Source organism: Saccopteryx leptura, unplaced genomic scaffold (assembly GCF_036850995.1).
Source record: "Saccopteryx leptura isolate mSacLep1 unplaced genomic scaffold, mSacLep1_pri_phased_curated manual_scaffold_71, whole genome shotgun sequence".
Taxonomy (NCBI): Eukaryota; Metazoa; Chordata; class Mammalia; order Chiroptera; family Emballonuridae; genus Saccopteryx; species Saccopteryx leptura.
The window spans coordinates 74503-99241 of record NW_027095753.1 but is presented as its reverse complement, the minus strand read 5'-3'; the positions used below and the strand labels follow the sequence as shown (position 1 = coordinate 99241).

The 24739-nt window shown below is 43.3% G+C and overlaps 1 protein-coding gene across 19 annotated transcripts; it reads right to left on the bottom strand.

The window, feature by feature from the left end:
* Nucleotides 1-486: 486 nt before the first annotated feature.
* Nucleotides 487-13536, bottom strand: LOC136387089 (zinc finger protein 705A-like). Of its 19 annotated transcripts, none has more exons than XM_066358145.1 (9): nucleotides 13255-13536; nucleotides 8839-9113; nucleotides 8544-8614; nucleotides 7426-7558; nucleotides 7038-7124; nucleotides 5446-5572; nucleotides 3111-3182; nucleotides 2528-2610; nucleotides 487-2081 (listed from the first exon to the last, which is right to left on the bottom strand). In XM_066358145.1, exons 5-9 carry the CDS (start codon nucleotides 7047-7049, stop codon nucleotides 1434-1436), a joined length of 942 nt encoding a protein of 313 aa, XP_066214242.1. In that variant the 5' UTR covers nucleotides 7050-7124; nucleotides 7426-7558; nucleotides 8544-8614; nucleotides 8839-9113; nucleotides 13255-13536; the 3' UTR covers nucleotides 487-1433. The 19 variants fall into 19 exon arrangements, with proteins under 19 accessions (XP_066214242.1, XP_066214241.1, XP_066214257.1 ...); XM_066358144.1 differs by having other exon boundaries at nucleotides 8892-9113; XM_066358160.1 differs by having other exon boundaries at nucleotides 487-2078; nucleotides 8892-9113.
* Nucleotides 13537-24739: the final 11203 nt, after the last annotated feature.

The window sequence follows — 24739 nt, the reverse complement described above, 5'->3', positions numbered from 1 at the left end:
ATCTTGCTGGAGATTTCACAGCTACGGTGGGGAGCACAGGTGTGGCTCAGGTTGGGGAAGGAGCAAGTCCATCACTCGGGACTCAGCTGAGTGCAGGATGGGCCTCTGGTATGGACTCCTGCCCACTTAGTCCAGTCAGACGGATCGTGGTAAAAACAACCAAATCCTTGGCCTGGAGGGGCAGGGTACAGAGACAGGGCTAGGACCTTACAGTGTTCATATTGGGTGCTTATGACAAGGCCCTCATGGCCCTGCTGGGACAGGGTCATAGCACACACAGCACCCTCTCCAGTGGAGTGCAGGCCTCTGCTGTCACCACCAGGGCACAGATGGAGACAGGTGACGTTGGTGAGCCCTGTGAAAGGAGCTGTTGGAGAAAAGGGACAACTGAGGAGACAGGCTGTATCTGTAACCCACACACCAAGGAGTGCAGATGTTTCCACGTTTACAAGTGCGGGAGCAGAACTGGAACTTCACCAGCACGGATTCTTATTGGCAACAGGGTTTATTGTTTAATATTTACAAGCAATAGTCTATTGAGAAAAGTTTAATTTCTTATAAAATTCTGCACGTAATATTTCCAGATTATGCTATCTTGTATTTATATGCCATATTTTCTCAATGATTATTGTTCTCAAAATTCCAAATTATCTGCTAAATAGTATTTTAAGGCTCTCTTAGAGTTTGTTTTTCCTTAGACTGAGCTTTCTGGTGTGAGATCTAGCTGAAGCTTTCTCCACTTCCATTTTAGGACTGCTGTCATTTCAGTGTGAGAACTGTTACGATGACTATAAAATGACTGGTTGCTGAAGACTTCTTCCATGACACTGAGAGTCTTTTGTCCAGTCTGAATGCTCATATGGGCCACAGCATCCTCTCTGAATAAGGGGTTTCTCACCAGTTTTCACCGCATTACTTCTCACGGATAAGTTATTGGTACTTCTCGAGAGGTTTCACCGTCTTTCATCCTGTTCTAGTGGTTATTCTGTCACTCAGTTTTCTTGTACAGACCATGCCAGGAGCGTGGCTGAATACTTATTTGTTCACAGTGATTACAGACCTCGGGTTCTCCTAAGCAGGGTTTGCTCCTGTTGTTTAGCCATAGGTTAGAAACAGAAGCCTCCTACATTGATTATAGACCTAAGGGGTCTCCCCTGTCTGAGTTCTCTAGTGTGGACTTTAGAGCTGTTGCTGAAGACTGCATTCCTTCTATTTCCAGTGAGTTCTCCTGTGTCTCCTAGAATCAGACCACTGACCAGGGTGTCATACAATGGAGTCTCTTCCATACACATTTGCATATGTCAGAGGAGTAAGGATGACTGTGGGCTCTTCCACACTGATAGTGTTTCTTCAATGTGTGAGTCCTCGGGTGTGTATAATGTCAAAGCTGTGATTGGCTTTTCTTCTATGTTCGTTACACTTTTAATACCATGTCATCTCAGGTCAGAATATTTACTGAAGGCATTCAAAATTTTCTCTCCACTGTGAGTTCCTTCATGTCGCCTAAGGGCAGAGCACTGACTGAAGGCTTTCCCACAAAGATGACATCCGTACGGTTTCTCTCCAGTGTGAGTTCTCTCGTGTCGTCTCAGGGCAGAACACTTACTGAAGGCTTTCCCACACTGTCGACATCCGTACGGCTGTTCTCCAGTGTGCGTCCTCTCATGCTGTCTGAGGTTAGAGGACTGACTGAAGGCTTTCCCACAGAGATGGCATTCATATGGCTTCTCTCCAGTGTGAGTGAGGCTATGTTTTCTAAGGTCAGAGCTCTGAATAAAGGCGTTCCCACAAATATGGCATTCGTACGGTTTCTCTCCAGTGTGAGTCATCTCGTGTCGTCTAAGGCTAGAGCAATTACTAAAGGCTTTCCCACAAAGATGACACTCATATGATTTACTTCTGGTGTAAATTTGCTTATGCTGATGAAGGTATAGCTGGTCACTAAGGGATTTTTGACACTGTTTGCTGATACAGGCTTTCTTTTCCATGTGGTTTAACAAATGTTGAGTCACTGTGGAGCTAGGATTGCAATCTCCCAAATCATTACATTCATAGGGATCCTCTGGAGTGTGAGACTTCTGCTTCAGGGAGGAGATGAAAGGCTGTTAATGATCTGCCCTCATAAGTTCATAATTCACTTCTCTACATGAGCATTAATCTTTTAGTGACAGGACCCAATGATAATCTTTCCAGTGTCACTTGCATACACAGGGTGTGTTATTCCCCTCCACACACAAAGATTTTCATTTTTGTAGCACCCCAACTGCAGAGCTCACAGATTAACTGAAAAATTCCATGTTTCAAAGACAAGGCATACAGCATTTTTCATGCAGCTGTCCTTTTTTATTAGGATCTCAGGTTATAGTATTGAGCTTCGGTTAATTTTTCACTAAACTCTTACCACCTAAAACGTTTTTCTCCATCTGCCTAATCCCAATGAACACAAATCAGGCTGTTGTGCTGTGACCACCATCTCACTCCCAGATCTTTAATTTGGATGGCCAGAACCAACATCCGTGAAACTTACCAGTGTCATGCTTGTATGTGTGTCCTTTCTGCTAGTATGTTGTGTGGCTATCATTTCCTGTTTTACAACGGCACTTTCCCTGCCTAAAATAATTGGGAAAAAATATCAGAATGGTATAAGTGGAATAAAAATGTTAAAAAGCACCAAGTCCATGTGAGTATGTCTCAAAAACTGGCATTTTGATGGGGAATACTCTAGGAAACAGAAACACATTCCAGGGCATTGACAATTAGTAAAAATTTTCAAGATTAAAATATGAAGGAGTGAAATGGAGATGAGATGTTGGTGGTTAGGAGAGGGAAAGCGTGCTGAGAGGTGGATCAGGACAAGAGTTGTTATGTGGAAGTTTAACTTCAATAAGCACATGGAAATCATGTCCCCTAAAACCGACGGTAGGAGGACACATGAATCTTGATTGATACATGCATGGAATAATGACAACATCTGAAAAATGTTGCTTCTTGTCCTTCAGCCTCATTTTGGATCCTATCACTCACTTCCCCAGGCCTCCACTGGTGCTCTGAGGGCACACTCAGGCGCTGAGCAGGCAGCCCCTGGTCCTGGAGCCCACCCCGCTGCTCACCTGCAGCACCTGCACTACTCAGCTCCTCCTGCTCCAGCTGGAAGGGCACGTCTGACCTGCAGATCGGGCACCCTGTTTGTGAAAGAAGGGCACAGGGTCTGGGATCTGAGCTAGTAAAAGTCCACTCTCATCAAGTCCAGCACCGGCCACTGAGGTGAGGAAAGAACACTGAGGCCTCCCAGGAAACACCACCCTGAACAGAGAAAACAGTGAAGGACCTTCGCCAGGCCGGGAGGAAGTCAGGGCATGTGTCCAAGACAGTGAGGACCTCTGATGCTGACGTCCATCCCCACATTCGAAGACAGAATGCAGAATCCTCAGTCCTTGCAAAAATGGAGAACTTCAATGTCTCCAAAGTGGGCTGAATGTTATTTTCAGACAGATAACAATAAACACAAACTCCACAAGAATAATCAAGTTCTGTTATTTTTACTACACTGGTCTCAGGCTTCAGCATAGTGACAAGAACAGAGTAATTATTTAGAAAATATTTACTTTTTTTTTTATAGAAATTAAATATAACGGGGTGACACTGATCAGTAATAGTACACAGTTTCAGGTGAACATCTCTATAGCATTTGAACTGCTGATTGTGTTGTGTGCTCCTCACCCAAAGTCACTGTATATTTGTGCCTATTTAGAAAATATTTAATCTGTTTATGCATTCAAAAATATTTTGCTGAGTCCCAGTTTTGCTGAGTGTTAGAGATTGACTAGTAAGAAGGACATTAAATTGTGATCAAGATTACGTTCTAGTGGGTGATAAACTAGATGCAAGTCTACGAAAGGAGACGACTTTCTTTCCTGTAGTTTTAAGGTCCGTGACAGAATAAGGTTAGAGAGTGGAGGGGCTGTGAGAGCCATTCCAGATATCTGCTCACTGAATGGACAAATGAATGCCTACCTGCCTACCTATACACGTACACAAACTCACCCAGGGAGACCAGATATCTGTTCCCTGAATGGACAAATGAATGCCTACCTGCCTACTTATACACGTACACAGACTCACCCAGGGAGACCAGATATCTGTTCCCTGAATGGACAAATGAATGCCTACCTGCCTACTTATACACGTACACAGACTCACCCAGGGAGACCAGATATCTGTTCCCTGAATGGACAAATGAGTGCCTACCTGCCTACTTATACACGTACACAGACTCACCCAGGGAGACCAGATATCTGTTCCCTGAATGGACAAATGAGTGCCTACCTGCCTACTTATACACGTACACAGACTCACCCAGGGAGACCAGATATCTGTTCCCTGAATGGACAAATGAGTGCCTACCTGCCTACTTATACACGTACACAGACTCACCCAGGGAGACCAGATATCTGTTCCCTGAATGGACAAATGAGTGCCTACCTGCCTACTTATACACATATACAAACTCACCCAGGGAGACCAGATATCTGTTCCCTGAATGGACAAATGAGTGCCTACCTGCTTACTTATACACGTACACAGACTCACCCAGGGAGACCAGATATCTGTTCCCTGAATGGACAAATGAGTGCCTACCTGCCTACTTATACACGTACACAGACTCACCCAGGGAGACCAGATATCTGCTCCCTGAATGGACAAATGAATGCCTACCTGCTTACTTATACACGTACACAGACTCACCCAGGGAGACCAGATATCTGCTCCCTGAATGGACAAATGAATGCCTACCTGCTTACTTATACACGTACACAGACTCACCCAGGGAGATCAGATATCTGTTCCCTGAATGGACAAATGAATGCCTACCTGCCTACTTATACACGTACACAGACTCACCCAGGGAGACCAGATATCTGCTCCCTGAATGGACAAATGAATGCCTACCTGCTTACTTATACATGTACACAGACTCACCCAGGTGACCAGATATCTGTTCCCTGAATGGACAAATGAGTGCCTACCTGCCTACTTATACACGTACAAAGACTCACCCAGGGAGACCAGATATCTGCTCCCTGAATGGACAAATGAGTGCCTACCTGCTTACTTATACACGTACACAGACTCACCCAGGTGACCAGATATCTGTTCCCTGAATGGACAAATGAGTGCCTACCTGCTTACTTATACACGTACAAAGACTCACCCAGGGAGACCAGATATCTGCTCCCTGAATGGACAAATGAGTGCCTACCTGCTTACTTATACACGTACACAGACTCACCCAGGTGACCAGATATCTGTTCCCTGAATGGACAAATGAGTGCCTACCTGCCTACTTATACACGTACACAGACTCACCCAGGGAGACCAGATATCTGCTCCCTGAATGGACAAATGAATGCCTACCTGCCTACTTATACACGCACACAGACTCACCCAGGGAGACCAGGTGACCGATGTTCTCCAGCATCACGTCTCTGAAGAGCTTCCTCTGAGATGCGTCCAGCAGGGCCCACTCTTCCTGGGTGAAGTCTACAGCTACATCTTCAAATGTCACTGATTCCTAGAACATCACGGACGTTCTGGTTTAGACAGAACGGTCCCCACAGTGTCCAGAGGAGGGCTGAGATGGCTGCACTGAGGACGGGCGAGGAGCTGGGTGTATGGACAGATCTGAGTCTGGGTTCCCGTCATTCCTTCTCAGTGCTGAGCGGCCCCTGCCTCTCAGACACATCAGAGAGATGCGCACAGTCTGAGGTAAGAAACCGTTACTAAAGAGTATCCTATGAAGCGTGGTGTAATATAACCTGGAAATCTTCCCAAGCTGATCATTATGGCTTTCAGACACGATTATAAAAATTGCTCTTAAAACTTCATAACTAAAGCCCTCTTCTTAAAGCCAAGTAACTTTACAGATTCATCAGTAAGGCAAATAATAATCATAGTTTGCCACTTTTAAACCATGACTCTGGTTACACCACTTCCCTAGATCAGCAGTTTTCAATTTTCTTTTTACTTCATGGCACACATACTAATTACTAAACTTCTGTGGCACATGGATGGCTAGTGTTGGCTGTTGTCAATTTTTTTATTTGAAAATCTAAGAGAAAGAGGTCTGTACCCCCGACTAACTAGTCAGGTGCTACACGATTTAACGGTGGATAGAGACATCTCAGTGCACCAAGGCTGCAGGCTCGCCCCGGTCAGGGCACACACGGGAAACAACCACTGAGTGCACAACTGAGTGGAACACCGAGTTGACGCTCCTCTCACTTCTTCTTCTTCTCTCTTTCAAATCAATGGAAAAATGAAAAGAAAAACATCCCCACAGGGTCTTAAGTTTCACCCTACTCTTCTCCCTGTTCTGCACGTGCAGCCACAGTTAAGGAAACAATGCTCGCTATACACGAATTCCAGTTACCAAAATGAAATAAAAGGTTAATCACAAAAAGGCAAAATGTGTGATCATAACAAGAATAATGAAAATTTTAGTTATCTTTTTTCAAGTTTCCAAAAGTGAAAATACATTATATCAGAACCTGAAAGTTAAAACTGGGAAAAAAAGAGTGATTCCTCATGCTTTCCTGGGCCTTCAAGCTGTTCCAGTCCACCCCCAGGGCCTGTAAGCAGGAGTGACGGGCCTCACCTACTGAAACCACTGCCTCTCACTGGACAGTGATGTCCCACTCCTCACTCATCTCTGCTCACCCCCTACACCCCTGCAGCCAACAACATGATTAATGAGTGACTTATTTCCCAGTGAGGCCATGGACTGAATGAGGAAGAAATGTCTGTAATCTCTTCTGTACATACACAACCTCCTGGAATCGATCAGGATGATGTTAGGAAGAGTATTAGTTATTGGGGTGTGCCTGACCCATTCCAACATCCAGAGTCCTGGGGACGTTCCCCGGAGCTCAGGTCTCTGAGTATCTCCTGAAAGCTACACTTCAATGCCAGGAGGAGGAGCCTGCCCACAGCTGTCAATACTGGTGTCGTTTCAGTAGGAAGAGGTATTCCCTACTCACCAGTGGCTGCATGGCCAGTAACTCAATTATCAGATGTCTTTCTCTGGGTTTTCACTCACAGACAGTCCCACCACTAAGCAGGCAAACCTGAGGACAGAGAAGGAAGCCATGAACCCCAGTCTGGTGCACAATTTCCAGTCTCACCAGTCACGAAGCCCCAGTGACTTCCCAGCCAAAGGAACAAGCATGCAGAGTATGCTACAAGAAACACACATAGGACTCTCCTCTTCCCCCGGGGCCAAAAGGAAGAACACTCTGACTATAGCTAATAATAAAAAACAGAACTATGGAAACCTAATGGATACAATATTCAAAGTATTGAATTTTATGTTAGTTAGCCACAGCATCCAGAGTTTGCAATTCCCTCCCATAGCAACCCCCGACTCACATGTAGACTCCGGTTTCCACCTGCAGGGAAACACTGTGGGACTTCTCAGCTGGCATTACTTCGCCTCTGCACCAGCATGCAGTCCACCCTCCATGCAGTCCTCTGAACTCTCACTCTCTTCCTGCTCAAGGCCCTGACGGACTTGGATACCAAGGAACTAAGAACCTTTTTATGATGGAGTCCATCAACTCAACAATTAGTCCATTTGGAGGGATCAATGGCCCCCAACCTGCCAGTGAAGACCTTAAATTCTCCCGCATCAGAAGGTAGCGGGAGAACGTACGTGAGTCACAGAGGTGCTGTCATGAACTGCCTCCGTCCTCTAGGTCAGGGTGCCCAGAGCATGCAGAGTGGCTGGGAATCTAGTGGTCCAGTTCATCCTCTCATAAGGCTGTAGCTGTGTTACCTTCATGAGCTGCAGTAGCCCTGTATTTCATTGCACACGTGTGCATGCACATGTATGTGCATATGTATGCAGTACACACAAATGTGAGAGCTCCTCACTGCATGACCGTCCTCTTCGTATCTATGAGTCTTTTATATATTATGAATAACAGTCCTTTATCAAATGTGTTTTGAAAATATTTTTTCCCAGCCTGTGGCTTCTCTTCTCATTTTCTGGACAGTGTTTTGTACAGAGCAGAAGTTTCTAATTTTAATCAGGTCCAGTTTTTCAGTTATTTCTTTCATGGATCATATTTTTGGTATTGATCTAATCTAAACACCCACGTCAAACCTGAAGTCACCTAGATTTTTTTTTCTCTATTTTCTTCTAATAGTTTTATAGTTTTCTGTTTAGGTCTATTATATATCTGCAGTTAATTTTTGAAATGGGTGTAAGTTCTGTGTCCAGATTCATTTGTATGTGGCTTTGTAATTGTTATCCTCCCCATAGGGAGGACTTTCTTTTCTCTATTGTATTATTTTTGCTCTGCTGTCAAATATCAGCTAAACCCACACAAAGACTCTATCTGTGTTGCTGTATTTCTGGGCTCCCTGTTGGGTGAGTGAGTATAATGTCTCCATTCTAGGAGCCGGGGTGGCTTCTATGTGAAAACTGCCGTTCCAAGTTCACCAGGGAATCCCTCAAGATCTTCCTAAGTAGAGTCCATACATACCCTGTAAGGCGTCAAGTACACATCTCCATAGTTCAGAATGTTCCATGAGCTTCTTCCAAAGCTTACAAACCCTGCAGGGGAAGAAAACTGACATTTATCTCCAAAGTCAGGGTTCCACCTCTGACCCCTTGCTGCTGTCCTGCATGGCTGCAAGGCCAGGAAGTGGCTGGATGTCCTGCTCCAATTGTGCCCTGAGCTCTTACACCAGGGTTATCCCTCTTAGGGTGCTTGGACTGGGCCAGACCTGTGCTCTACACCCCTCAAACACCTGCCTCTCCCCTGAGCTCTGCACTACCTGCTCTTCTAAGAAGAGAGAAAACATCTGTCTCCCTGGATACTGGTTCGCACCTGGAAACTCAGATCTTCTCTGTAATGCACAGGAAGGGGGCTGCCTCCAGCATCACAGAAACAGACAGGGTCAAGGCGGTTCCCAGCTCTGCTCTCCGCCGCTGTCTGCGTGTATAGTGAGGTGTCTGAGTGTCCGGGCACGACCGCTGGAGTCTGGGCACTGCTTCTGCTTATTTTCCTCTATGAGTCTCCCAACAAGGAAGACAGAGCTTTTGATCACATCTGAAAGAGAAACCCCAGATTAATGCAAGGATCTGGTAACTGGGAAAAGGCAGCCCAAAAAGCGCTCCATAAAGATGGTTTATTGACTTGAGTTATCCAAGGAATACGGGGATCTAAGGAAGAAAGATCTTGGAAAACTAAGAAGACATTGGCCACAGGATGACGCTGGGTTTGGACTTCAAGGCAGATTTAGGCTGAAATATAAAACAATTGCTTTTACCTTTAGAATGTTTCTTCTAATGAAACAGGGCTTCTCTGGAAGCCCTAAGAAAACAGGGCAGCCCTACGAGTGGGAAGAATGTTCAGAGGAATCACTGTGCTTCGTCCGTGCTTCCAAGTGGTAGGCATCAAAGGTCACGAGCCGATGAGGACTCTGAATGCAGAGCAGCTGCTGAGGAGCTGGTCTTTTCTACGGAACACCGGGGGACCCTCTGAATGCCCCGGGGGGGAGTCACTCTGTCGAGCCGGGACGGTTCCCGCTATGGCGCAGCCCAGACACACATTTCTCTCCAAACTGCACCATGAACTCATGTAATTTAAGAACTTAATGAAAATTACTTGAAAAAAATGCACTATTAAAAAGACTAAATTATAAAAGAGGTAGGATTGAAAAGAGAATTGAAGATTAATATTCCAGGAATCCTTTGCCTTGGAGCAGAATATCATTTAAAAATTATCCAATAATTCCAGTAATGGATGGCTTGCAAATTATTAAAAACTTTAATTAATAGAACTCCAAAGCAGAATTACTGGAATAAAAGTGAAGAATTACAATACAAGAAAAATGATTTGGCCGAGCTCCAAAACTTCCAAATGTGAAATAAAAACCAGTTAACAGAGGAAGCCTTACTGGGAAACAGAAGGAGAACAGACAAGGTTAGAAATCACCCACTGCGTGGATGGCAGGCTGTCAGACAGCAGGAGGGAAAGGGTGAAGTGGAAACCACCGGAAGGGTCAGAAAGGAACGGGAAGCAGTGAACAAGCTGGCAGTGATAAACCCACATTACTGCTGGAGAAAACAGAGACAGCGTTACAATAAATGATACTCGGTAGTAAAGAGATAAAATGAAAACTAGTCTCAGGAAACCCGTAAGAGGGCATTACATGGAGAAGTAGAAAATAAACCAGTAATAAGCCAGAAAAGTTGAATAAAAACCTAAGCTGTAGATCCAGCTGCTCAGTGGCACTCTCAGATGAAGGAAGAGTCCTGCATCTGCACCGTACGGTTCAGCAGCTCCCAGGGACTGTGGCTGCAGAGCACTGGCAATCTTCCTGGCATCACTGAGGACGCGAAGTGTCCACTCAGCCACGTGTGACCGGGGCTTACTGTATCAGACAGCACAGATGGAGAATCCCGGAAGAGGCAGTTCAAATAATTAAACTGACTCAGAACAAAAATGGAAAAGGAACTCAGTCAAAAATAAGACAGAAGAACGGTGAGGTAAATGTTAATACAACAAAATTTAATGATTTTAAGATGTTGCTTTGATACAACTAAAATGTCTCAAGATAGAGCAGGAAACCAGACATACTGGAATTCTATGGATATAAAAGTTCAAATTCCGTGGAGGAAATCTGGACTTAAAAATAAAATGGAAGATGAATAAATAAGAAATTTTGCAATACACATTTTGATGTGACAAAAATCAACTTTGTTGATAGTACAGAGGAGGGGAGTGTTACATTAACACTGACTACATAGGACTTTCAAGAACATGTTAAGAATTTATGTATTAGCTATCTGGCCTCACCAGGAGGTGGCGCAGTGGATAGAACATTAGACTGGGACACAGAGGACTCAGATTTGAAATCCCGAGGTTGCCAGCTTGAGTGTGGGCTCATCTAGCTTGAGCACGAACTCAGCAGCTTGAGCACAGGGTCGCTGGCTTGAGCGTGGGATCATAGACATGACCCCATGGTACCAGGCTTGAGTTGAGAAGTTACTGGCTTGAAGCCCAAAGTCGCTTGCTTGAGCAAGGGGTCACTTGCTCTGCTGTAGCCCCCTGGGCAAGGCACATATGAGAAAGCAATCAATGAACAACTAAGCAGCAGCAACAAAGAGCTGCGCCGAACTGATGCTTCTCATCTCTTCCTTCCTGTCTGTCTGTCCCTAAAAAAAATAAATAAAAATAAAAAAAGAATTTATTAGCTATCCAATTAAAATGGGAAGCCAACGTTACTTTAGGACTAGTGGGAAAATAAATAAATGTTAACTCACAGCATAATGTAGTAAGTGTTTATTGCTACCATTCACAACTGAATTACACATTTAAGCGGAACTCCTACGGCTGCAGAACTAAACTCTTCCAGCTAAAATTTTCTGGCCCCCCTCACGAAGTAATTCCACCAGGGGACACTGCCATCTCTCTTGTAACAGGTAACTACTGCTATATTTCTATGTTTGGGTTCTAGTACTTCCTATCATATCATGAATTTTGTTATTATAAAATATACACTTTATCTAAAACTATTCTCTCTCAATCTGATCCATCCTCTTAGTACTTAAAAATGCTATACTACTCCTCAGTCTGAAATTTGAATTAAAAAAACAAAACCTCTCTGGACTCCTTTAATTTCCAGCTGTCCTCTCATTACTTTTTAATCTAAGGAGGTGGGCAGAGTCTATTCATCAGCAGTTCTCACCCCATCATCTAATCCCATTCCATTGTTTTTTTTTGTTTTGTTTTTTGTTTTTTTGTCTTGGTTAAATCATGGGCATCCTTCCTCTTTTAAAAAAAACTTTCGATATTTTTTTAAAGAGAAAAACACAGATTTGTTGTTCCACTTATCTATGCATTCACTGGTTGAGTCTTGTGCCTCTTCATCATAACTGTCAACCTGAATATCCTTGGTTGACATTAATTAATGGGTTCATTACTTTGAGAGTCACAGATGTTACTAGTTGTGGGCTCCTGGGTGTTTTCCCAGTGAGTAGATGCTGCCTGGTTGCCCAACCCCAAATGCAGCACACCTTGTGGCTCTCTCTCTCTCTCAATCTATGGCCATATTTTGCTTTCATTACCACATGAAGTAGGATTTTCAGTCTGGTCATTGTTACTCATCAGAGGAGACTGAGCAAGGATTCTTACATTGCCTCCCCGTTTACATACTTTGTCTCTCCATGCTGTAACAGAAAGCTGTTTTCCCACCTCCATCTCTATGTATCTCCGTACCTACATACATCTATAGGGACATATCCATTTGTTCGAGCATCTCTGTGTGATGGAAATTCACATGCTATGCCTGTTTTGGAATAGTTATTATACCACAAGATTAATACGAATTTCCCGTTTATGTAGTTATCCCATACATCAGGGCATTCTGAATAAGTTTCTGGCTCAACTGCATTTCCTTGCCAATGAGTTGCTATGTAGACCTGCATCATTGCTTAAATAAACAACCCTTCTCCCATGAAGGAGCTCATGGAATACTTTAGAAAGAATATTCCGGGTAGAATGAGATCTAGCTCTGGCTCTGACTTGTTCTTTTTGAAGGAGAAAGATGTTAAATGTTGAACTAATTAATCTAGGTTTGACTGTTAATATATATATTTTAAAAGTCAGCAATATCTTTATCAAGAACACATGGAAATAGTGTCAAGTGACTAAGCAGCAATATATAAAGACGTCTATATATATTCACTATATATAAAGACGGCTGGAAAACCAGAGAGACCGCATCATCGGAACCGGACACAAGGCATTGAACAGGGGCTACAGACAGCAAACTGAGAACGGAACCCGAAGAACCTGGGTCGACGCTGCCCCCCGGACCCCCGCAGACCGCCGGTCACACCGTCTTCCCGGTCCGCCCGCGCCCGTCGGCCCGCCGGGGCTCGGTCTGTCCTCAGTCACCGCCCGAGGTCCCGCGCGGGCCGCTGCCCTGCCCGCTCCTGCCTCCTGTGCGCCTCCTGCGCCCCGTCGCCGCAGTTCCCCGCGGGCCCGCATGCCGGCGCACCCGGTGCACAGCACGGCCCGGCGGGGCAGGGCGCGTGCGCACATCCAGCTCCGCCACCACCAGCGCGCGGCTCCCAGGGGCCCGGGACGGGGAGGGCGCTCGGCACCCCCGGGGTCTCCCCGGCACCACCGCAGGGGCGCGGGCGCAGCAACACTGGGGCGGGGCCCGGCCGCGGGGCGTTACCTGACACAGACGCGGACCCGGCGTGGCCTGGCAGCTCGGCGGCTGCTGTTTGGCGGCGCTCCCGCGGGTGGCGCTGCCCGGGGCGGGTGCCCTTACGCCCCCGCGACCATGCGCTGCGGCTTTGGGGGACGCGACGCTGGGCGCGTCCACGTGCACATTTCCACTAGAAATACTAAAACGTACTGCAGAACATGCGACCCCGACCTGGGAAATCTGCTTCCGGGTCGGCTGGCAACGGGGAAGCTGCAGAAGCCGGGCCTGCAAGGTCGCGCGCTGCGTGGGCCACTCCCAGGATAGCCTTCTGTGGTGGGCGGGGCCTACCGGTCCTCTGCCCCCCGCACCAGGCATTTCCGGTCGTGCATTTCCGGTCCTGCGTTTTCTGGCCTGCACTTCCGTTTACATAGCCTGAGTCTCTCGGTTTCCTTCATCCGAGGGTGGTGGGTGTCCGCCTGATCCGCCTTCCCCCCATACCCCACTGCAACCCTGACTCACGTTCCGGGATTCACTGTTTACAATGAAAACTGTTGAGTTGTGGAGCCACTTCCACTAAATGCAGCGGTGTTCCCTTGGCAACAACCAGAAAGCAGTTCAAGTCAGAGCTCTTTTGTGGGCAGGTCCTGTGTGTGTGTGGGTGGGGGGGGGGGGGGGGGGGGGGGGGGGGGGGGGGGGGGGGGGGGGGGGTCGCAGGACACCTGCGGCGCTACCCTTTGAAATTCTTGTCTTTTTCCTTTTAGATGGAAATGTGAGCAGCAAGCTCGCCTGTGTGCAATGTGGAAGTTCACACTGACAGCCACAGAAGTCGGTTTCCATTGTCTTCACCCTGTTGCAGGGGTTTAAGGGGCCAGGACTGGCTCTGACATTGAGGGTCCAGACATAGCTTTAAAAGAGCAAGATCACTGCTTGTATGAATGTGTATGTGTACACGTGTATGCATGCGTGTAGGCATTCCTTTCTCCTTATTTAACTTATTTAATATGTGATAGTTAACATTTCCTGAGATTTATCATCTCAAATACCTTTGAGACAAATGGAGATGACATCCCACAGCTTGCATGTCATTATTTTCCAAATATATTGTAATTTCACACTTCACAATTCCTTATCTTCACTCTCAGTCATATGAAAGAGTATTTTTAATTTGAAAGAGATCTATTCATCTTTTTTTCTCTTTTTCTGAATGTTTCAAGTCAAGTATGGATGAGGAAACTTGTGAAAAGTGTGCTCCTTTCCTTATTTCTAGACACGTGACTGAAATATCTACTTTCTCACATGGACATTTAAAAGCAAGGTAAAACTGGATTTTCAATTGTCAATTGACTCATACATACTTAATAAATGCCAGTGTGAAATATGCAAGTTAAATTTCCTTTGTAAATTCTGCATTTCGTGTTAGAGTTTATTTGGCAAGACTGAATCCCAGCTATTCATGCTTCAGAAATTTCTCAACTATTTCCAAAGACACAGCTGTCTGAGTTTCTAATGTCTAATAAAATTTCTTCAGCTTTTTTTCTTTTTTTGTATTTTTCTTAAATGAAAAGCGGGAGGCAGAGAGACTTTCTCAAGTGACTGGGATCCACCCAGCATGCCCACCAAGGGGCGATACTCTCCCCATCTGAGAAATTGCTCCATTGCAACTGGAGCCATTATAGCACCTGAGGCAGAGGCCATGGAGCCCTCCTCAGTACCCAGGCCAAATTTGCTCCAGTGCAGCCTTGGGAGGGGAAGAGAGTGACAAAGGGGAAGGAGAGAGGGAAGGGTGGAGAAGCAGATGGGCACTTCTCCTGTGTGCCCTGACTAGGCATGGAACGCAGGACTTCCACACACTGGGCCAATGGTCTACAACTGAGCCAACTGGCCAGGGCTTTCTTTGGTGATTTTTTTTTCTTGAAATATTTTGACTCAAATGGATTTAAATTCTGGAAGATACCATTCTCTTAAGCAGGGGGACAGTAAAAACTGCTGTTCGTGCCACTTATCCTCCAGGTCTCCAGAGCTGAGATCATTTACCCTGACCTCACTCTTCTCAGATCTGTGGAAATTGGAAACAGATTAAGATGCCAAGACTATCTATGATTGGAGGTCAAGAAATCCAGATACCTGAAGCCCTCACCCTCCTTAGTTTTTCGTCATCCGCCTTTTTCATTACATAAAAGTCACGTGACATAGTTCTGCTGGTATAAACCATCCAGCCTCCAAACCACCTACTCTGTCTAATCTTCTGTGTTTCTGGTTTACACACAGTGTCAGCTTGGTGAGGCTAAAAGTCAAATGAAGTGATTCCTCTTGGGTGCACATGGGATGCATATTGTTTGCAAGTTCCCTCATTAGAGAATGAGAATTTTCTAGAAAGTGTTTAAAAGCCCAATTCTCAGGACTCACACAAGAACTCAGTAAACTTATCCCTCTGAGAGAATGATCCAGACATCAGTAGTTTTAAAAACTCATTAGGTGATTCTAATGTGACCCAGTCTAAACGCAGTGCTTCTCACATGCTAATGTGTGTGCATGTCACTTGGGGACATTGTTGATAGTGATGCAGTGGAGCTGGATCGTGCCTCAGATTCTGTATATTCAACAAGCCACAGGGTCAACCAAGCTCCTCCTTCTCCTCTGGCAAATAAACATGATTAATAAAAGTAATTTTAAAAAAAGATTAGCAATGATTAGAAATCAGGGTAACTGTAGGATGTAATATTTGGGAAAATTTGACTAACATTTAAAAAAAAAGTTAAACAAATTTACAATGACCCATAATAACCAAAATGCACAAGGCCAAGTGAATGTTCACTGTAACTGTTTCTAACTAAAATACTTCCACAGTATCAAAAACGTTTGTCCCATCAAGGTGATGCTTGAAAGATGCAGACCCCATAGGCCTGACCTGTGATGGCACAGTGGATAAAGCGTCGACTTGGAACATTGAAGTCGCCGGTTCAAACCCTTGGGCTTGCCTGGTCAAGGCACATATGGGAGTTGATGCTTCCTGCTCCTCCCCCTTCTCTCTCTCACTCTCTATTTCTCTTTCCCCCTCTCTCTCTATCCTCTCTGAAAAATTAATAAAGTTCTTTAAAAAAAGTTAAAAAGAAAAGATGTAGACCCACAGGTGAGTATCTTACCCCGAGTTTCCCCAAATTCAGTTCTTTACACGTGGGCAGGAACCCCTGAAGGAGAGGAACTCCAGACAGAGGGCTAAGCACTCTGGTTCTGCATGCCACAGGGCACTGAGCAGCTTTCAGTAATTAGCCCAGATGGCTGCTTGGGCAGAACTCATTGCAAGGAAGGCAGAAACTCCAGAGCCACATCCATCCACACAGCAGCGCTGCCTTCCAGGAACTCTACGCCCAGCACTACCCCAGCCCTCACCATGGGACTGCCCATCTGCCACCTGCTGGATCTTCCCAGGCCTTTCCTGTCAGGACAGGTAGGTTCCATATCTCGGCCTGGGTCTGTTGGAAGGATCCTCTTACCTGATTCCTGGCCAGCAGGGGCAACATGGCCCAGCAGCAGTGATTCTTACCATCTTTGGAAGACTAGGAGAAGCCTGCTATTGCTCAGGTGGTCAGTCACCCTTGTTGTGCCTGTTACTGCAGCTATAAAGACTTCACAGGGGATGAACACTGGGACGGGAGACCAGGAAGAGCTGTTGTGGGCTGCGACCAGGTGACCTCACTCACCATCTCAGGTCTTAATAAATATCATACGTTACCGCGTACTTCTGCACTATGGCTTATTTACAGGTGCCCACTTTCTCTGTATGCCATTATGCCACTATACTTTGTATTGTAAACACTTTCCCTCCCTTCTCTCCACACAGTTGGAAGCCTCACTGACCTCTGTTATGGCAATGGCCTTCTTTCCAATAAGTTGCTTTGTCAATTTAGTTAGTCACACAGGTCAGTCAGTCCGTGCATATTGCTTATAAAACTCGAATCTAGTTCTGCATGGATTAAGGTGTGTGCTTCACCCCTCCACGATGCAAACACACCTGTGCACGTGCACACACACACACGCACATGCATACAGCTAAATATTGCATTTATTCTAAATTAGAGCACTCTAATATTAAGAGCTAGAAAGAAATGTATAGCTGATCTAAGTTGAACTTTTCCAGTAAGTATTCCAGAATAAGTTTCAGCATAGCTAACTGAAAAATTTATTACGAATGCGGACTTCCAGGCCCCCATCCACCTTATGGAACTACATTTTCTGGAGTGGATCTTAGGGTCTGACTGGTAAAGCCCCTTTCCTGGTTGGTTTTATGCAAAATAATTATTGAGAGCTCTTGGTCTACATTCAACAGATAGAGAGTTATATATATGTGCTACTGAGATTCAAGGAAGACAATTGTCCTGCCTGTGTCCAGTCCTCTTGATAGCAGCAGGTCTAGAGATTTAGATCTTAATTCAGACATGCTTCCTCCAGATCAGGGCATGTCACTGCCCTGAACTTCCATGAGGATTGGAGAGGATATGGCCACATGATTCAAGGTTCTCCTCAGATCTGGGGAGGAAAGCGTGGTCCTAGCAAGTGAGAGCTCGCAGAGAAGAGGAAGAGGTAATTGCATGCTTAGCAAACTAACTTACTGTAGGGTCAGCACTGTACCCTGAGCAGAGCACCCAGGGTGTTCAGCCCAGTGGAGAGGGGCCATTATAATTGTTAGCAGGGCCAGTGAAGCCTGGGACATATTTACTAACAAAATACCTAGTCACAAGCTAAGCTGGCTGGCTTCTCAGCGAAGTCTGACTCATGGTAACTTAATATAGATAGCTCTTTGTTGGTAGACTTTAATCTGTGGCCAAAGCTTTTGTAGGTTATGTTCCCATTTAACAAGGATTTCTGGTCAAAACCGTGCTCCCACATCCTCCTAATGAACAGAGTGTCCCACAAAACAAGGATTCTCAGTCTCCTGATGAAGGCTATTGTGTATCGTAAAAGTCCTCTGTCCCTGAACATCAGCCCTAATGAGGTACAGAAGGGCCCTTATTACCCAGACAAAGACATTCCGCGGGTCTGAGAGAGCCGCAGATGGAACTTTTCTCTGCCTCCTGGAAATGAAGCCAAGCTTTCTCCTCTCTCCATCCGCGAGGATTGCTGTCCTCCTCTTCATCATTCTCTTCTTTATGAGCCAAGTTCCACCAGGTAACAAAATAAGCTCTGCGGAAGCTGGGTAAGAACAGAGTGCCTGGACCTTGTGGGAATCCTGTTCTCAGAGCGGAGGCCCCACCTCCTGTCCCAGGAGAAGGGGTCTCAGCTGAGCCGACACCGTTGGCTGAGAGCCTGTGGCCATGTCTGGTCAGTTCTCCGCAGCCGCCCTCAGGGAGACGAGATGAAGTCAAGGGTATTTCCAGTGCTGGAAACCCTATCTGTTCCATCTCTAAAATACATGAATTAGGCAAGTTCACTGGCAGTTTCTAGATCTAGATCTCAACCACAACCAGTGGTGCATATTCTACTATCTAGATCTCCACAACTCCTCTACTGACTTTAAGCAAAATGTCTGCAGAGGCTGAATTACCCTAAGAGCTTTTCCAAAGCTACAGGGGCCCAGGCAGAAGGGATCAGTGAGGGGGTCTCTCTGAGAGGTTTACTAAGAGTCTAAGAACTCTCCAGCTCACTGTTCCTTCATAATGGTCTGACTCTGTCTCATAATGTTCAATGTTAAGGGTTGGGAACCTACGGCTCGCAAGCCACATGTGGCTCTTTTGATGGCTGCATCTGGCTCGCAGACAAATCTTTAATATAAAAAAATAATAATGTTAAAAATATAAAACATTCTCATGTATTACAATCCATTCATTTCCTACCACTCATGTTCATGGTTGCAGGTGGCTGGAGCCAATCACAGATGTCCTGCATGACAACACCAAATTTTTATTGGCTAATGCATAATGAACACAGGTCGTTGTATGGCTCTCACGAAATTACATTTTAAAATATGTGGCGTTCATGGATTTCTCAGCCAAAAAGGTTTCCAACTCCTGCTCCATGTCAACCTCTGTGGTTTTTATACAAATATTTTCTTTATTGATTTCAGAGAGAGAGAGGCACAATAGAGAGAGAAAGGGAGAGAGAGGTGGGGTGGGAAATATCAGCAGACAGAATATTCCTGAACTAGCAAAGGACCACTGCTTGCTCAGGCAAATGGTGGCGAGTTCGCGCTGTGTCCTATTTTTATTCACAAGATTTAAAAAAGCTTGTTTACTTAAAAATTGAGCATACCATCAAGCATAACCTTTACTTAAAGATACATGGAATACATCTGCATGATAGCTTAATAACAATACAATATCAAAAAGCTTTAACTCTTATTGCTTCTATGGTTTCCACAACATTCCCCTCTTTATCTCAAGGAATAGCTTTGAAGGGAACAGCAATCTTATGAGAATGTTTTACTGAGAAGAGAGTCTAGCAACCACCTTCGGTCAAATAGACCCATTTCAGTGACCTGCCTTCAAATCACAAAACAATTCTCTTGGCAAAACATTCTTTTCTTGTTGGGTGAGTTCCCATCCAAGGTCATGCAATGGATTATTTCACATTTCCCCTTTTTTTGTTTATGCTGGATGTTATGAAGCATCACAGTAAACACAGCCTTCTGTCATTCATTCCTTATTTCTCTTGCTTTGATTCAACAGACTATATATAAAAGAAAACATAGAATTAATACTATTATAAAGTGTCCCACAGTGGATTCCAAAAAGCCTTTAATATTTTCAATAGGATTTAATTGCGATAAATAATCCATTAATTCCTTCAATATAGGTTGACCTGTCAGGATTTCTAATTTTCTTTGAAAATTTCATGAATATGACTTTGTAATTTAATGATTTTTTTAGTTACATTATTATGATTTAACAAATGATTTTTAACATTTTCCTAAGGGAAATAAGTATGATTTTAAGGAATAGGGGTTACACCAAAAGTAGTTACATTCTAATTTCATCTTAGCTTAATTTGTCTTTGCAGGCTAACAATTTGATCTCTTAACACAATCATAGTCTGTTCTAAATTTTTAACTAGTTTTAATGTTATTATCTATATGTTATTGAGAAGTTCACAGTTGTTCAGAATCTTCATGCCATTTTTGTATAAAGTCCACAGTCTGTATATTTTGATGTAAAGCAACTCCAGATATAGCAGCCCTGATGGTTACAGCTATTAAGCCTATAATGATGATGATAATCAGTCCAACTAGTCTCTTGGTTTGCTTCAAGGACTTAATAAGATGTTGTAACAGCATCATGGAAGGGGAACCCTGCCACATCCGATGCATCTGTACTGGAATCCAGACTCCTGTTTGGGTTCTAAAAATGTAAAGACTTTGACCATTTTTATTAAAAAGAATAGAAGAGTTAATACATGTATAAAAAGCACACTTATTGCAAGTTATTGAATAATTTTCAGCTGTCCATTTGGTTTCACCTATAATAAACATATAAGGCAATAAAACACAAGTAGATATGAAATGTGTTTCATTTTTCTTAAAGATTAACATAATATGATTAGAAAGATAATTTCTCCAGATATTTTCTTCCTATGCTAACATATGTTTAAGTGTTGTGGCTACTTTCTACAAATGATATATTATAGGACCAAATTTTATATGAGGAGCTCGAGGTGACACCCCTCCTCTATGCCATATGATAATATGATTACTTTGATCACCAGCTGCAACTAAACCATTGTTCTTATGCCACTTTAAATCAGCACCCTGCCCTTTAACTCGGGCAGAGTTATGAGGGCTTTAATCTATGACATTTCATGCACAGATGTATTACTTTTAAATATGTATCTTGGTAACAAATGTTTTTTTTTTCCCTTCCCCTTTACTGTTAGTTTTGACAATAGAGAGCCAAGCTTGAGCTTCTATTTTTAAACAATGTGGCTCATGTCCTATACATATAGGTAATCCCTCAACTCTTTTTGTATAATTTTCTAATTTTATGCCTTCTTCCAAAGGTGCTCAGAAACCTCTATCATTCAAAGGGCCTGGAAGCCAATTAGAATCATTAAGAAAAATAGGAAAGGCACTATCTTCCTAATGAATAGCCCTACTTAATGGAGGATTAGGATCATATGCCTAATAATTAAAATTTTCAGATCTATGCACCAGAACTGTTACCAAAGCAATCATTGCTAAAAACAGGTTAGAAGCATTTTCTTCTTTTCTAGTAGCTTGTAGCATTTTTTTTTTTACCATTAAAGGTCAGCTTTTTAAGTTGACCCCAACTTGGTATTTTAGTCTTTTCAATACCAAGCAGTAGCACCTTTAAGGTGCTTCTTTTGAAATTCATTTCTTCTATCTCAGCAATGGGCTGATATGGAAAGAATCTATTGTTATTATTCATGTTGTTAGTTTAATTCTGTGAGCAGGAATCCAAAGGACTTCACCGGACTCTGCAATGACACAAGCAAACCGTCTTCCCCAATGTTGCACTATACCAGGAACCTATTGATCCAACTCATTTTTATAATGCATAGGTTGATTAATCTTAGAACTGTTATTTTTTATCCAATATCTGTCTGCAGCAGTCAAATTATCTTCATGTCCTCGGGCAGAGAAGTTCCCTCACTGAGTGTTCTGAGGATCTGCTGATGGACTCTACGATCACAGTTGGATCTCAGGTAGATTTCCTTAATTTATTTTTTTTTATTTTTGGGGAATTTCCTTTCTCTTGGGTCCTTATAGAGTTCATAGAGTAGGGAATGGAAAACTAGGGAGTGACGGGGCTCTAGGCAGAGAAGTGAGGATTCATGAAGTTTCATAGTAAATCTGAGCACAGAGAAAATCAACATCTTTCGAATGCTAAATTAACCCCAGAAGTAAATTCCAAAGGAAATGGACCCCATAGCTGGGACAGTGGGAGCCGCTGGGTGAGCAGTTATGGAAACTGGGTGGGCCAGGCTAAGAGCACTTAGTGTTGCAAAGTGACCAGTGAGTTTAAGGAGACACCAGACCAGGATTGCAGGAAAATTTGAGAAGAGATTTATTCCAGACAATTTGACTGCTGGGGTTGAAGTCCCAAATCAGCAGCCCCTAGTGACAAGAGCTTTGGGTTTTTATAAGCACTAACCACAGCTGATGCAGGAAGCTATTTCACAGAAGCACACACTAGGGGTTGCTTATCATGGTAGTTCATCTCTATTTTGCAAGTCTTTTCTCACCTGTTGCTAGCAGCTTGTTTTGTGGTTTCTAGCTTAGTTTGTAAGTTTGAATAGAAATTATAAAAATTTTCCAACTGGGGATGGCAGAGAGCATACAAAATACAAGAAATGGCATTTATTTCTGCTAACAATTTTTACAATTTCTTGGTACCTTGTCACATTCTCCACTGGTTTTATTTTAGTTTTAATAAAACTAAATTTTTATTTATTTTAAAATAAAAATTTATTTATTTTTTCCTTGATTTATTTTCCTCTATAGGGATAGGATAGTAAGTGCTTTGGAGAACTATTAATTGGATTTTTGTCTAATTTTTGCCTCTTTATGTTATTCTGGACTATTGATGAGCTGTTTTGAATTTCTCCTGAGTTTGACACAGAAGCAGCTGGCTTTCCTCAGGGTTATGTGAAGCCCTCCCTGTTTTAGGAACAGCAGGTTTAGTTCCTTTCTATTTTGTAAAACTATTTCCTCTATGTAAACAAACATGAGGCATAATATATACTAGAATACACAATAGAGGCTTATTCTATTTTAAACTTTTTTTGTACAAACCTTTTACTTTTAATAATTTTTACAAACCTCTGTAACTTATATAAACCTTTAACATTTTATGAACTTTAAATATTTAACTTTTATAACACTTTTCCTTTTCTTTAAAATTATTTCTATACTTTATATTTTATTGTTAAAACTGTATAATTCTTTTTCTAGTTAATCATTACTGCTTATTTCTAAAACCTTTAATCTTTAGTGACAACTAAGCTAGTAATAAGTAATTTTGTTTTTAAAATATATTTCTTTTTGGAAGTGTCTTCTCCCTAAGTAGCTTTTCTTCTGGTGAAGGGACTTATAACCCCTCTTTGTATGACTTGTAATAGCATATATATTATGCTACTCAACATTTGTTAAACCACATGGAAAAGAAAGCCTATATCAGCAAACAGTGTCATAAATCCCTTAGTGACCAGCCATACCTTCATCAGCATAAGTAAATTTATACCAGAAGTAAATCATATGAGTGACATCTTTTTGGGAAAGCCTTTAGTAAATGTTCTGCTCTTAGATGACATGAGAAAACTCACACAGGAGAGAAACCATACAGATGTAATTTTTGTGGGAAAGCCTTCAGTCAGTGCTCTGCCCTTAGACGACATAAAGGAACTCACAGTGGAGAGAAAATTATGAATGCCTTCAGTAAATATTCTGACCTGAGATGACATAGTATTAAAAGTGTAACAAATGTAGAAGAAAAGCCAATCACAGCTTTGACATTATTCACACCCGAGGACTCACACATTGAAGAAACACTGCATCAGTGTGGAAGATCCCACAGTCATCCTTACTCCTCTGACATATGCAAATGTGTATGAAAGAGAATCAGTTGTATGACAACCTGGTCAGTGGTCTGATCCTAGGAGACACAGGAGAACTCACTGGAAATAGAAGGAATGCAGTCTTCAGCAACAGCTCTAAACTTCACACTAGAGAACTCAGACAGGGGAGACCTCTTAGGTCTATAATCAATGTAGGAGGCTTCTGTTTATAACCTATGGCTAAACAACATGAGCAAACCCTGCTTAGGAGAACCCGAAGGTCTGTAATCACTGTGAACAAATATTCTGCCACACTCTGGGCATGGTCTGTACAAGAAATCTCAGTGACAGAATAACCACTAGAACAGGATAAAAGAGGCGGAAACCTCTTGAGAAATACCAATAACTTATCCATGAGAAGTTATTCAGTGAAAACTGGTGAGAAACCCCTTATTCAGAGAGGAATGCTGTGGCCCATATGAGCATTCAGACTGGACAAAAGACTCTCAGTGTCATGGAAGAAGTCTTCAGCAACCAGTCATTTTATAGTCAACATAACAGTTCTCACACTGAAATGATAGCAGTCCTAAAATGGAAGTAGAGAAAGGTTCAGCTAGATCTCACACCAGAAAGCTCAGTCTAAGGAAAATATAAACTCTAAGAGAGCCTTAAAATACTATTTAGCAGATAATTTGGAATTTTGAGAACAATAATCATTGAGAAAATATGGCATATAAATACAAGATAGCATAATCTGGAAATATTACGTGCAGAATTTTATAAGAAATTAAACTTTTTTCAATAGACTATTGCTTGTAAATATTAAACAATAAACCCTGTTGCCAATAAGAATCCGTGCTGGTGAAGTTCCAGTTCTGCTCCCGCACTTGTAAACGTGGAAACATCTGCACTCCTTGGTGTGTGGGTTACAGATACAGCCTGTCTCCTCAGTTGTCTCTTTTCTCCAACAGCTCCTTTCACAGGGCTCACCAACGTCACCTGTCTCCAT

Excerpts from the sequence above, each read along its gene's own strand:
- LOC136387089 (XM_066358143.1), bottom strand. The coding sequence starts at position 4,500 with ATGTGTATAAGTAGGCAGGTAGGCACTCATTTGTCCATTCAGGGAACA. Across the intron at positions 2,082-4,044 it reads CAGATATCTGGTCTCCCTGG|CAGAAGTCTCACACTCCAGA; the intron begins GTGAGTTTGTGT and ends TCCTCCCTGAAG.